Raw genomic sequence first — 11,783 nt, forward strand, 5'->3', positions numbered from 1 at the left:
TGGTAACAGCAGAAAGGAATAACTCCCTTTTAACAGGAAGAGGACCTTCTGTAGGGCCAGTCGGTTTACCCAATATGGGATAAATATGACTCTCTCTTTCTAGTCCCTATCCAGCTCTCAGTGTAGCCTTTTGGATCTGCTGAAGGCTTTCTGTTTAGAACAGCCTGATTAAAATGGAATTACAAGAATGATTGTCCAATATTACTAAATTAGGAGCAATCTGTTTATAAGCATTATCTTAGAATGCTTATTGGTCCTTCAAACGTAGGAGTGTTGTCCAACTATTACCTTAGGTGCCATTCAGAGGCCTGTTCTCTGTACATTTTTTTAAAAATAATCCCAGTAATCTGGATTTTGTTCAGATCTTTGAACCCATAAGAGAATTTGATTAGGAAAGCTGGAGATTATTGTGCACTCCCATTATCGGTGACCAGAGTATAAATATCAGTACTGGAAACCATAATCGGGTGGAGTAATGAGTGGAGGAAGCAACAAAGAGGGGGGAGTATATTCAGATGAAAGGTTAAAAGCAGCACAAATGTGACACACTCATTCATTCATTGCTTGGAGAACAATAGTAGGAAACTAAATGATGAGTTACTTTTGTCAGTTACTCCCTCTTGACTTATGCGCTAACTCTAATAATGACTCACAATATTCAGCAGTTTTTCCTGTCACCTGTGCACAAAATGGAACTGGTCCCCACCCTTCCTCCAACCTTGGTTGTGCAATATTTGCACAACCAAGGTTGGGCTGATTTCCGTTAAACAATTCTGGTAATTCTTGATCTTGTTTACAATGAACAGACCTGAGACAAGCAGGTTTGACCTCATGGATGTGTTGCAGTAAAATCCAATCCTATAGCTGAAGAACTGAAATATTCCACATCAAACCAAATCATCAGCAGTTTAAACCAAATAATGTGCCGATCTATGCGCTAGAACAATGAGAACAAGCCCTCTGTGAGCTCATCCTGTTATATTGTATAAACAAAAGACTGTGCTATTAATGGGAAACAGTCCAGAGGGAGTGACAGCTGCACAACAATCATAAACATGTGAAAATGGTCTGGCTGGAAACGTGCAGTGAAGTGGTGTAGTTGCATATAAGCTTTTGATTCTCTGAGTATTTAGAGGGAGAAGATATAAGGTCTCCTGTAGATCTGAGTGATCTGAATGTGCCTCAGTTTGAATGAGAAAAAGCATGATTGTGTTACTGAGATGCTGTTTTTGTTTGTGTGGTGCTTTCAGACAAACTGTAGGGGTTACAAAAAAGATGTATCCTGTGTCTTTGAAAGTGTGGGATTCTCTCTAAAATACTGTAGCGCATGTACCAGTGACCAGCAGGGGGCTCTAACAGAGACACATTGTAAAGAAGTTTATGAAATTTTAATGTTTTTTCTCCAGAAAAGGACCAACCGCCAGTAGCTCGTGTTGTGTCGAGTCCACCCATCTCTTTGCCTGTCAGGACCGCCACTTTGGATGGATCTCAGTCCACTGATGACAAAGGTGGACTCAGCTACCTGTGGACCAGAGAAGACACCAGTCCTGCTGCTGGGGTGAGACGGACCTTTATAATCAGGCCTTTAACTGATGTTAGTTCTGGTTTAGTTTATTGCAGGGACCATGAGATTTATAAATAAATAAAAATGTATTGTTTTTTGTTTTGTTTTGTTCTGTTTAATAGGATGTGCTGAACAGCTCCGACCACCAGGCAGTGCTGTTTCTTGGAAACCTGGTGGAGGGCAAATACAGCTTCATCCTGACTGTAACTGACAGCAAAGGACAAAGCAGCAAGGGGAGGGGCACAGTGGAGGTCAAACCAGGTAAGCAGACCTACAAAAACATGCATATGAACACATCCCCAAGATATACTCATTATTTTTAACAATACGTTTCTTTATTTCATATAAAAATTACTCCTTATGTTCAACTAAAGAGAACACACATTCTCAAAAACAGTTCAGAAAACACATCGACATTCAAAAACGTCTCAAAATGGGCTCAGGTGTGACTACATGTCATTGGTCCACATATAGTTGAGTCAAGAAGCCTGTGCTAACTGAATAAACAGAAGGCTGCTGGATAGATGGACGGGCAGTCAGTCCATTTTAGACTTTAATAAGTTAAACAGCCAACTGTTAAAATATTCACACAGTGATGGTGATTTTTTTTCCCTATGATGAAAGGAAAAAATTATATCAAAATTGATATGAAAATGGATTCATATCAACCAAAAACACCACTTCTTTCTTATCCAGTCTGTATCATTTGGTTTACTTTTTTTTAATCCAAAAACAATCCTATAAGCTACTTGTGTAGAAAAAAAAAAAGAAAAAAAAAAAAAAAAAGAGGTTCATCAGTGTTTTATCACAACTTTGACCTTCCGGATCCAAACCAAGTAGAAAATGCTTTGAATGAAGTGAAATTTCTTTTGAAATAATCTTCTTATATGCCATTCTGACCCCTTCCTAAAACGTTTTAATCTTTTTCCACTAACTAAGCAACCTATGCATTTGTCTCTCGACATACAATTTGTCTGGTTTATTTCATACTGATTTAACTGTTTTACCAGGAGTGGATATCTAGGTATTAACCATTTATAGTGTTAGAGTGAAGGATGTTGAAGTGTAAAAGCTTAAACATTTAAAATATTTTAAAACTTCCCGGTTTGGGGAAAAACTATATATTTATTTGTATAGTGTAGCAACGTAACTTGATACTGATGCACTTAAAACCTAATAAAACTGCTGATTATTTTCCAGTGATCAGTTTTTTTGTGGTGCAGTGTCCCAATAAAAGACCTGTGGTTTCTATTCAGGCTTTTATTTTGTAGCCAGATAAAGATTCAAACGAGGGGAAAATAAATTCTTGTGATCGTTAAAAGACATTGTAGAAAAATATACTGAAACACAACTGCTGCATGGTTTATTTTTTCTTCAAACGACTCTGTGCATGCAAATGCTTTCCACACAGCAGGAGCCTCAACAACCAGCAGCAGAAGGTTGAGCAGGTCAGCACAGCATACGGTGCACAGACACACACTCGGCCAGAAACTAATCCGTCACTTGGCGCTCTGGACTCTCTCCCAGATTTCAGGGAGTCAGATGGATCCTGCAATCTGCCCGTTTTCCTCATGTCACTTTTTCCGTCTCACTGTCACCTCATGTGTCTTCCCTCTTCCCTATTTTTCCCATCTATCCATCAGACATGCGGGAGCGGGACCTGGTGGAACTGGTGTTAGAGGTCTCCGTATCGCAGGTGTCCCAACGTCAGCGCGACATGCTGCTGCGACAGGTTGGGGTTTTACTGGGTGTGCTCGACAGCGACATCATTGTGCGAGAGATCAGTGCGTTTAATGAGCACAGGTGACTTTGTCTCCAGATTTTAGACAAGTGTGCAAACCTGATGATGAAAGTCATGAAACCAACTGTGAACAGAGCTGGAATTATCCTTTGACAGTTTGTTTGTTTGTTTTCCACCCTCTTCCTCCATTCTCAGTACTCGTTTGGTCTTCCTGGTGTCCGGAGGCCCAGGGCGCCCTCCGCTGTCGGGCCGTAACGTTGCACTCGGCCTGCGCAACAAACTGCGTAAACAGAAGAATGACTTCCTCATCTTCAAGGCCCGACGAGTGGATACAGTCAGTGAGTACCACATAAACGTTACGAAATGGAACAAGGAAAGGGGGAAAAGAGGTTTGATGCTTCTATGTTACAGCAGACTCTAAAAGCCTTGGTTTTTGGACATTCAAGGTCACAGTTGCATTGATTAATTTCTGATAAGCTCTTGAAATCATCAAGACAGTGTCTCCCAGTTTTGTTTTGTTTTTGCAAAAATGTAAAAATTTGTCCTATTATTAGATTCCTCCTAAAAATTCCTGGATCCATATTTTGATCTGCATTGACTCCTAAAATGAATCACTGCTAAGATGGGCCAGACCTCACTTCGGCTAAAAACTCCTCCTATGCCTGAATAGCTCTACAGCTTTGTCGCCAAATTGTAGCTGTGGGGAGGTTTCTCTCTTTAAGTTGATGAATTTTCTTTCATTAGCTGTCAACTGACTAAACCAATCAGTCGTTGCATGCTGTTTTTATGATGTAGATAAAGCATAGGTTTAATGCAGAAGAATAAATCTCACCGGATTCATCTTTGAAGACTAGATGTAACCCTGACCCATAATCTTATGTTTTGGGGGGTCGTTATTAGAAAAAGTATTTTGATGGGAGTCAGTTACAATGTCTATTCTTAAAATATCTATTCTTGTCTTTGATTTCCAATCTTTTGTCTTTTTTTTCAAAAGCCTAAAATCACAAATTTTGTCAGCAAAAGGTTAAAATAAGGCTTCATATCAGATCAATTTGATTTATCTCAAAAGTATGGAAATTACTTTTACAGCAGCTAAAATAATAAACACAGTCTGTAAAAAAACTAATGTAGCTCAATAAAACAGAATAGAACAAAAAAGCTCAGTTTGATCAAACGGAAAGATTAAAGAGCTCCATTAAACAGAATTGAAACCAAAAATTCAAATAAGATTGATCAAAAAGTAAATAATTGAATACAAAATAATACCTCCAGATCAACGCCAGTAAAACCAAGGAACTGGTGGTAGACTTCCGCAGGCACAAGCATTCTCCACTGCAACCACTGAACATCCAAGGTATGGACATTGAGGCTGTGGACAGCTACAGGTACCTTGGTGTTCATCTGAACAATAGACTGGACTGGACTCATAACTCAGACGCCCTCTACAGGAAAGGGCAGAGCAGGCTGTACCTGCTGCGGAGACTCAGGTCGTTTGGAGTGGAGGGCCCACTCCTGAAGACCTTCTATGACTCTGTTGTGGCTTCTGCTATCTTTTATGGCGTGGTCTGCTGGGGCGGCAGCATCTCTGCTGGGGACAGGAAGAGACTGAACAGGGTGATCCGAAGGGCCAGCTCTGTTCTAGGATGCCCTCTGGACCCAGTGGAGGTGGTGAGTGACAGGAGAACGGCGGCTAAGCTGTCATCCCTGATGGACAACATCTCCCACCCCATGCAGCAGACTGTGACAGCACTGAGCAGCTCCTTCAGTGGGAGACTGCGGCACCCACGGTGTGGGACGGAGAGATTTCGCAGGTCTTTCCTCCCCACTGCTGTCAGACTCCATAATAAAGACTTTAACTGATCAAGCACACACATCCATACATATGCAATAATACTAAGTGCAATAATCCTTTCTGTCATCGTTGTATTTTTACTCAGTTGTATATAGTATTTGTATTTGTATTCTATTTTTATCTTATTGTATATTTATTTTATTTTATTCTACTGTATATAGTATTTTATTTTATTCTATTCTGTACAGTTGTGTACTGTATTTATTCTTATTGTATTCTAATTTTTGCCTCATAACTCTTGCACTGTCCACTTCCTGCTGTGACAAAACAAATTTCCCACGTGTGGGACTAATAAAGGTTATCTTATCTTATCTTATCTTATCTTATCTTATCTTATCTTATCTTATCTTATCTTATCTTATCTTATCTTATCTTATCTTATCTTATCTTATCTTATCTTATCTTATCTTATCTTATCTTATCTTAAAATGGCTCTATAAGGTAAAACAAATGCACTAACACAAATAAAATAAAATAAATTAGAATGAAAATAAACTTACTAAATGTAGCAAAAATAACAACAGTAAAAATTTTCCTTGACATTAAAGTGTACACAGAGTGTAAAACATGGTGTATTGATCACAGAAAATGACTCAGTCCTCACAGGGTTATGTTTTTGAGTAATCCCACCTACAGACAAACTGAACTTATCACAGACACACTGTTTAATGCATAAACCATAAAAATCAGACTGCTATTATTCAGTCATGCTCGTGCAGTCTGCAGTCTTTGGCTCGGTTAATGATGCAAGGTCAAAGTTTTAGATTTCTTAGCTATTTCTAAGTCATATAAGTATTTCTTTAGCACTTTAAATCTGCTGTTTACCAAGTTTTAAAGCTCTGACGGTTTATTGAACATTGCTGTCGCTCTCCCTCCTCAGTCTGCCAGCTCAACTGCTCCGGCCACGGCGAGTGTGACTCATTCACGCGGCGCTGCGTCTGTCACCCTTTCTGGATGGAGAATTTTATCAGAGCTCAGTTCGGAGACGCAGAGAGCAACTGCGGTAAGAAGGGAGGCATTACAGTAAAATATAGAGTCGATAAACAAAAATCAATAAATAATCAATTTTATTGTTGTGAAAATCTGACCCAGCAGATTATTATTTTAATTCTGTTTATAAGAATCAGAATAATCTCTGTCGCTGTATTCAGGGACGCACGGCGAGTCTTTTGTGAATTTGTTGTCGAAGCTGCATTACTTTAGAGCTGTTTTAATATTACACACTTTTTACCACATCATTTTTTCTGTTTTCAGAGTGGAGCGTGCTCTATGTGACGATAGCATCCTTTATGATTGTGGTTGCTGCGGCAACATTTGTATGGGGGATAGTTTGTTGCTGCAACAGGTGAGTTTTTTACCTAAATTCTTTTTTAATATTCTGTCAGGGTTATTGTTAAATAACTTTATGGGGGTAATGGTCATTGATTCCCTGTGTGTTTATTTTCCTGTAAGGCGTAAGAGCAAAGTGCGCAGGAGTAAAAGTCGATACAAAATGCTAGAAGCTGACGATCAGGACTGTTTGGAGCTGCAACTGCCAAGAGCTGGTAAGATGGACGCGTTCACGTAAACTCGCACCACCGCCTGCATTTAGCCTGTTAACACTCACGACAGTAAATTCTGCTGCGTCTGTATTTTGACTGGAACTTGAACATCTTGAATCAAATTTTATAGAGATAACAACGATACCAGTACTTCCTTACTTTGTAATATGATTGCATGCACAGCTACGGTTTTTCTTTTGTGTATTTTTCTAAGATTATTTGTTTGGGACATTTTTTTTTTCCTTTATTAGATTAGATTAGGAAAGTATATAGACATGAAAGCAAGGGAATATGCAGAGCAAAGGCCTGCAAGTTGACCCGAGTTGATGCTTTTGGCCTTTGTGGCACATTGCAGCATGAGCTAAACACCGTTTTCCAACTTTAGCAAAACTTTTTTTTTTTTTTTTGTAAATGATGAGTGTGAATGTTGTTAGGTTAGTCATATTTACAGTTAATTTACCCAATGCCATTCAAAAATAACTGCCCAAATAAACACTGAAGGTGTTAACAAATGGTAAGACTCGACTTTTTTCTTGTGAAGATTTCTTTTGATAATTAACACTGATGTAAATGTTTAGCCAATGTTTCTATTTTAGCCACAATACAAAAAACTTGATGTTTCAAAGACGTTTCAAAGATGTTTTAAATTTTCTGCCTAGTCGATGTTTAGGACAGCTCCATCACACTGTTTCTTTCGCTTCTGTTCTCCTCTTTCTCGTTCAGCACGCCTGAAGCCTGTTCCTGCTCCCACTTCCTCTGCCCTCATGCACTCGGACTCTGACCTGGACAGTGACGAAGGGCAGGGCGGGATCCCGTGGACGGATCAGGAGCGCGGGCAGCTCCTGAGGCCTCAGAATGGCTCCCTGAGGAATGGCCAGGGGCCGGTGAGGGCCAAGAAGCAGAGAGAAGAGCAGCTATAGCAAGAGAGGAGGGGGGAGCTCACAGCTGCCCTCACACAGCTCTTCCCCTTCACGCCGCCTCTTTCCCCTTCGTTGGTCTTCAACACAAAAACCTCACACTTCTCCTCTGTGAAGACAGACTGGGAGATACCTGAGTTAGGAAGAGGGAGAGAGAAGGAGATGTTGGGACCGTGTTGTCCCACTGTCACAGAAAAAACACCACGATACTGAAGCTTCCCTGCACCCACACTGAGCCAGAACGACGTGAAAAAGAAACTGCCATTACACTGAGAACCAGGGGTGAGCGCTGTGTTTTGAATGATATAAAATATTAATTAGACCCCTATTATTTAACACAGAGACATAAAGAATGTAGTGCTGCCCCTCTCCTGCTGCTGGCTTACAAAGGTTGGGAGACTGTGTGAGAGGAAGTAGCTCGAGTGACTTTTTAAGATGAGGAAAAACAAAACTGCTTCAATGACACGAAAACCAGCCACCTGGCACGCTAACACCTTGCCTCTTGTAGACACGCATGTACAAACACGTTGTATTCACGCCGTTTCAGGTCGACCTGATGCTACCAAACACTGCCATTTTTAAATTAATGGTTAACTTTGCTCTGATTGTTTCTGTTCATCTGAAGCATGACGGAGAGGAAAAGAAAAAAAAAGACAACCAACCAACAACCAAAACTGATCTGAGCTGCCAACGGCTCGGAGAAACCACCTCAGAAAATATTTTAAATAATTTATGTGCATGAAGAGCGACAGATTGCAGCTCTGGTACAACCTGATACGATCGGCTGCATGTTTGTATGTCAGCTGTATGTGTGGATTTCTGTGGCTGCTGTGCCAAAAGATGTTTCCTCAGAGCAGTTTGTATGCTTCTTTTTTGTTTTTTGCTTTTTTTTATGTTTTTATGAACCCACAGAAGAGTCACAGTGTTGTAAGGTTTTATTCTCAAGGCTTCTCTGTGGATTAAATAACTGGAGTACACAACTGTAACAAAAGTGGTCTCAGTGAGGAAGGCAGTTGGGAGAAAGATGAAGAACAGGAGATTGAAGGACAGACCGCTGCTTCCTCATCACCTTTGGTAATGTGATGACTGCTTCAACCCTGAAGACCACAGAGTTTTTGTTACTGTTTTTACAAACAACCTTTTGGCTGTGATTAGACGTGGATGCACTTTGATTTTAATGTCTGCTGTCTCACTTTGTCTCTTGTTGGTTTAAAAAAAAGGGAGAGGTTCGTATGTGACGGTTGGAAGTTGGGAGGTTCAGCCATAAACGCAGGACTTTGCGGTACTGAATATGTAGGAAGAATGTCCATCAGTAATGTAATTCTCATGCTTTACACTCATCTCCATGATGCAAGCAGCTCTAAATTTTGCAGACTCGCAGCACACTTGGACAAGCATGCTCATTTTTTAACAAACTGAATGTTTAAATCCATCAAAAAGCCAAGTCACAATATCATTTTTCTGGATTTAATGGTATTCATCCTCTTCAGTCTGACCATTAAAAGATCTTCTTTTAAAGTGATTTTGATGTTATGGAGTTGGAGTAAAAATCCACAGGCCCTGTGCTGTGCAAAAACATAGAAACACAGTGGGGGTTTTTTTTTAGCAAGGTTAAAACAGTTAAATCAGTTTATTTCTTCCAGAGTTTTAATTTTTTAATTATAGTCAACTCTGTGTTTTTTGAACAGTGTCATTATTAGGTATACAGAAACATTAAGAGTTTGTACTCTAATGGTTGTAAAATTAAGATATCTTAAAGTTGATGGAGTGTTAAAGTTGGCCGGGAGATGCAGATTTCAAGCTGACTCGGATGTGAGGAAAATCTTTGAAAAGGTAAAATATGTTTTCTATTTTCTAATGCAAACTTACTTTAAGTATACGAGTGAGCTGCGCATCCGATCGGAGATAAAACTGTACTAAATCCCGAAAACAAATTATTTCTTCCCACGGACAGGACATAAGCAGGAGGTTAATCTGAAGGATGTTTGCGTACGCTTTGAGCAGATTACCAGAAATAAACCACGAACGGGGCCCAGCAGGAAGGCTTTGTTTGTTCATCAGCAGTAATCTGAGGTGTTTCTTGGCTGGACCGTACCGACAGACAAACTTTAGCAGAACGACTCTCCCCGACGTATCATCTCACAGTGTGATTGCTTTGCATGCAGAATGTGAAACAGACACATGTAAGTCCTCATCTGGAGGCACACTTTTCTATGTTCGTTGTTGAATGTTAAAAGGGTACATCATTGATTCAGTTCAGCTTGTACTCTGTGCGAAATAAGCTGGGGTTTGTTTTTGGGTTGTTTTTTTTCTCAAATTACTGCAAAAAGTCATCTCATGCCGATGTTGGATCTGCTGCACTAAATGTGTTTTATTCGCACCTGCTGAATTTATCGGGCCATCTTTTTTTGACCTCCTGTGGGAGGCAAATTAAAATCAAGCACACCCAGGTGCCAGCAACGTCAAACCACTGAAAAAAATCTGTTGTCTTGTCTTGTTTTGGTTTTCGTTTTTTGGGTTTTTTTTTTTTTTTTTTTTTTTGGAATAACAGCCAAATTGTTCTGATGGACTCATCTTTTTTTCTTTTTCTTTTTTTTTTCTTTTTTTTGTCTCCAAAGCTCCTTTTACAGTTAAAAGGAGGACACAAAAATGTTGCGTTGTCTGCTGTTACGTTTGGGATTTGTTTAGATGCAAGTGAACTGACCTTGAGTCCACTGTGAAGGCAGAGATAAATGAGGAGAAACTGTTAAATGAAAGGGGTGTAATTGTTTTTGTTTTTAATATTTTATTATTAATAAAGTTTTAGTGAAGGATGACCCCTTCTTTTGTTCTGTGATCCTGCTGATGCAACTGGATAATGTGTAAATTAAAGTTAAAAAACAAAAAAACAGTGTTGGCTTGTTCTTGCTTTGTGTAATCTGAACAAAATTACCTCTGATTAAGGTAAAAAAAAAAAAAACTTTTATTCTTTTTTTTTTTCTCTGTGCTTTCTCTGTGCTTTCTCTGTGTCTTTGTATTAGTTGTTTTTCTCCACAGCCTTCACAATTCAAAGGAAACTCCTTTGTGTGATCTGAGAAAACTTTGTGGGAAAAAGTTTTGCCTGGATAAAACTTTTGAGGAGTTTGTTTTACTCTGAAATGGAGATGAGTCATTTTTTTATATTACACAAAAATTCTGCTTCATCACCTGGTTGGGAAAAAAAATCTAATTTCTTTGTTGCGCGTTCATTACATATTATAGGGTTGGTATAACATTTACTTTTCTGATTACAGGGGATCCAAACACCCATGTATCGGACTGATCCTCTGGTTGGTCTTTTCATTTACTTTTATAAGCCTGCTGCCCTCGATGGTTTGTCCTTTGCACATTTTGGGAGATAATGGAGTCCTTAAAAGATTATAATCGAGATCTCCCTTCTCTGTCCTGTTATTCCTCCTCACTGTGGATCGATGCCTGTTTATAACACTTCCTATCACTGGATGGATATTTATTTTTAAGACTAGACAAGTGACATGTAAGATAAATACAAATGTGCTTTTAGGTGATCTCTGTGAAAATGGGACTTCTTTTTTGAAATCTTTATTTCGGCCAAAAAAAATAAGGTAAATAAGAAGACAGGATAAATATTTGCATGTTTTCAACGTCTCTGCAGTCAAAGTTTTGCTTCTTTTCTCAACTATTCGCAAATACAGTGTCTTAAACATGAAATGGGACAAATCATGAATGTGCAGCTGACAAATCTGTGTGATGCTATCATGTCGATATGGACCAAGATCTCTCAGGAATGTTTCCAGCACCTCCAATTTCACATGAATACAGTGTCTTAAACATGGGACTATAGAGAATTTATATTTATGTTATCATAATGTTTGTTTGTTTGTTTTTTCACTTAAATTTGAGTTAATTCGCAGAAGTATGATAGTGACTCTGACCACCAGCTTTCTTCAGTGAGTGAATGAGTGTGTGGTGCTGATGATCCACAGCCACACTCCAGGATGGGGGCCTCTCAGGAAACCTGGGAAAGACTCAAAGAGGCTCCAGCTCCAGCAACACTTGTAGTGTAAAGAACAGCTTTATCACTTGACCAAGTAATAATTAATACTTGGCACGACAAGTGTTGCTGGTGCTGGGCCTTTTCAGATTCTCCATTCACACTGGAAGCAGGTGA

At 39.4% G+C, this 11,783-nt stretch overlaps 1 protein-coding gene across 4 annotated transcripts in view; it reads left to right on the forward strand.

The window, feature by feature from the left end:
- The window catches only part of kiaa0319l (KIAA0319-like), a 41,363-nt gene extending 30,890 nt beyond the window's left edge, over positions 1-10,473 (forward strand). For all 4 annotated transcript variants that reach the window (XM_080863919.1, XM_080863920.1, XM_080863921.1 and 1 more), the window contains 8 exons: positions 1,407-1,558; positions 1,687-1,825; positions 3,208-3,367; positions 3,501-3,643; positions 6,038-6,160; positions 6,412-6,502; positions 6,610-6,701; positions 7,422-10,473. In XM_080863919.1, the coding sequence (XP_080720045.1) occupies positions 1,407-1,558; positions 1,687-1,825; positions 3,208-3,367; positions 3,501-3,643; positions 6,038-6,160; positions 6,412-6,502; positions 6,610-6,701; positions 7,422-7,618 (1,097 nt within the window). In that variant the 3' untranslated portion in view covers positions 7,619-10,473. The remainder of the gene's footprint in view (positions 1-1,406; positions 1,559-1,686; positions 1,826-3,207; positions 3,368-3,500; positions 3,644-6,037; positions 6,161-6,411; positions 6,503-6,609; positions 6,702-7,421) is intronic.
- The last annotated feature ends 1,310 nt before the right edge of the window (positions 10,474-11,783 follow it).

The sequence above is a fragment of the Rhamphochromis sp. 'chilingali' genome (assembly GCF_963969265.1).
Source record: "Rhamphochromis sp. 'chilingali' genome assembly, chromosome: 17".
Taxonomy (NCBI): Eukaryota; Metazoa; Chordata; class Actinopteri; order Cichliformes; family Cichlidae; genus Rhamphochromis; species Rhamphochromis sp. 'chilingali'.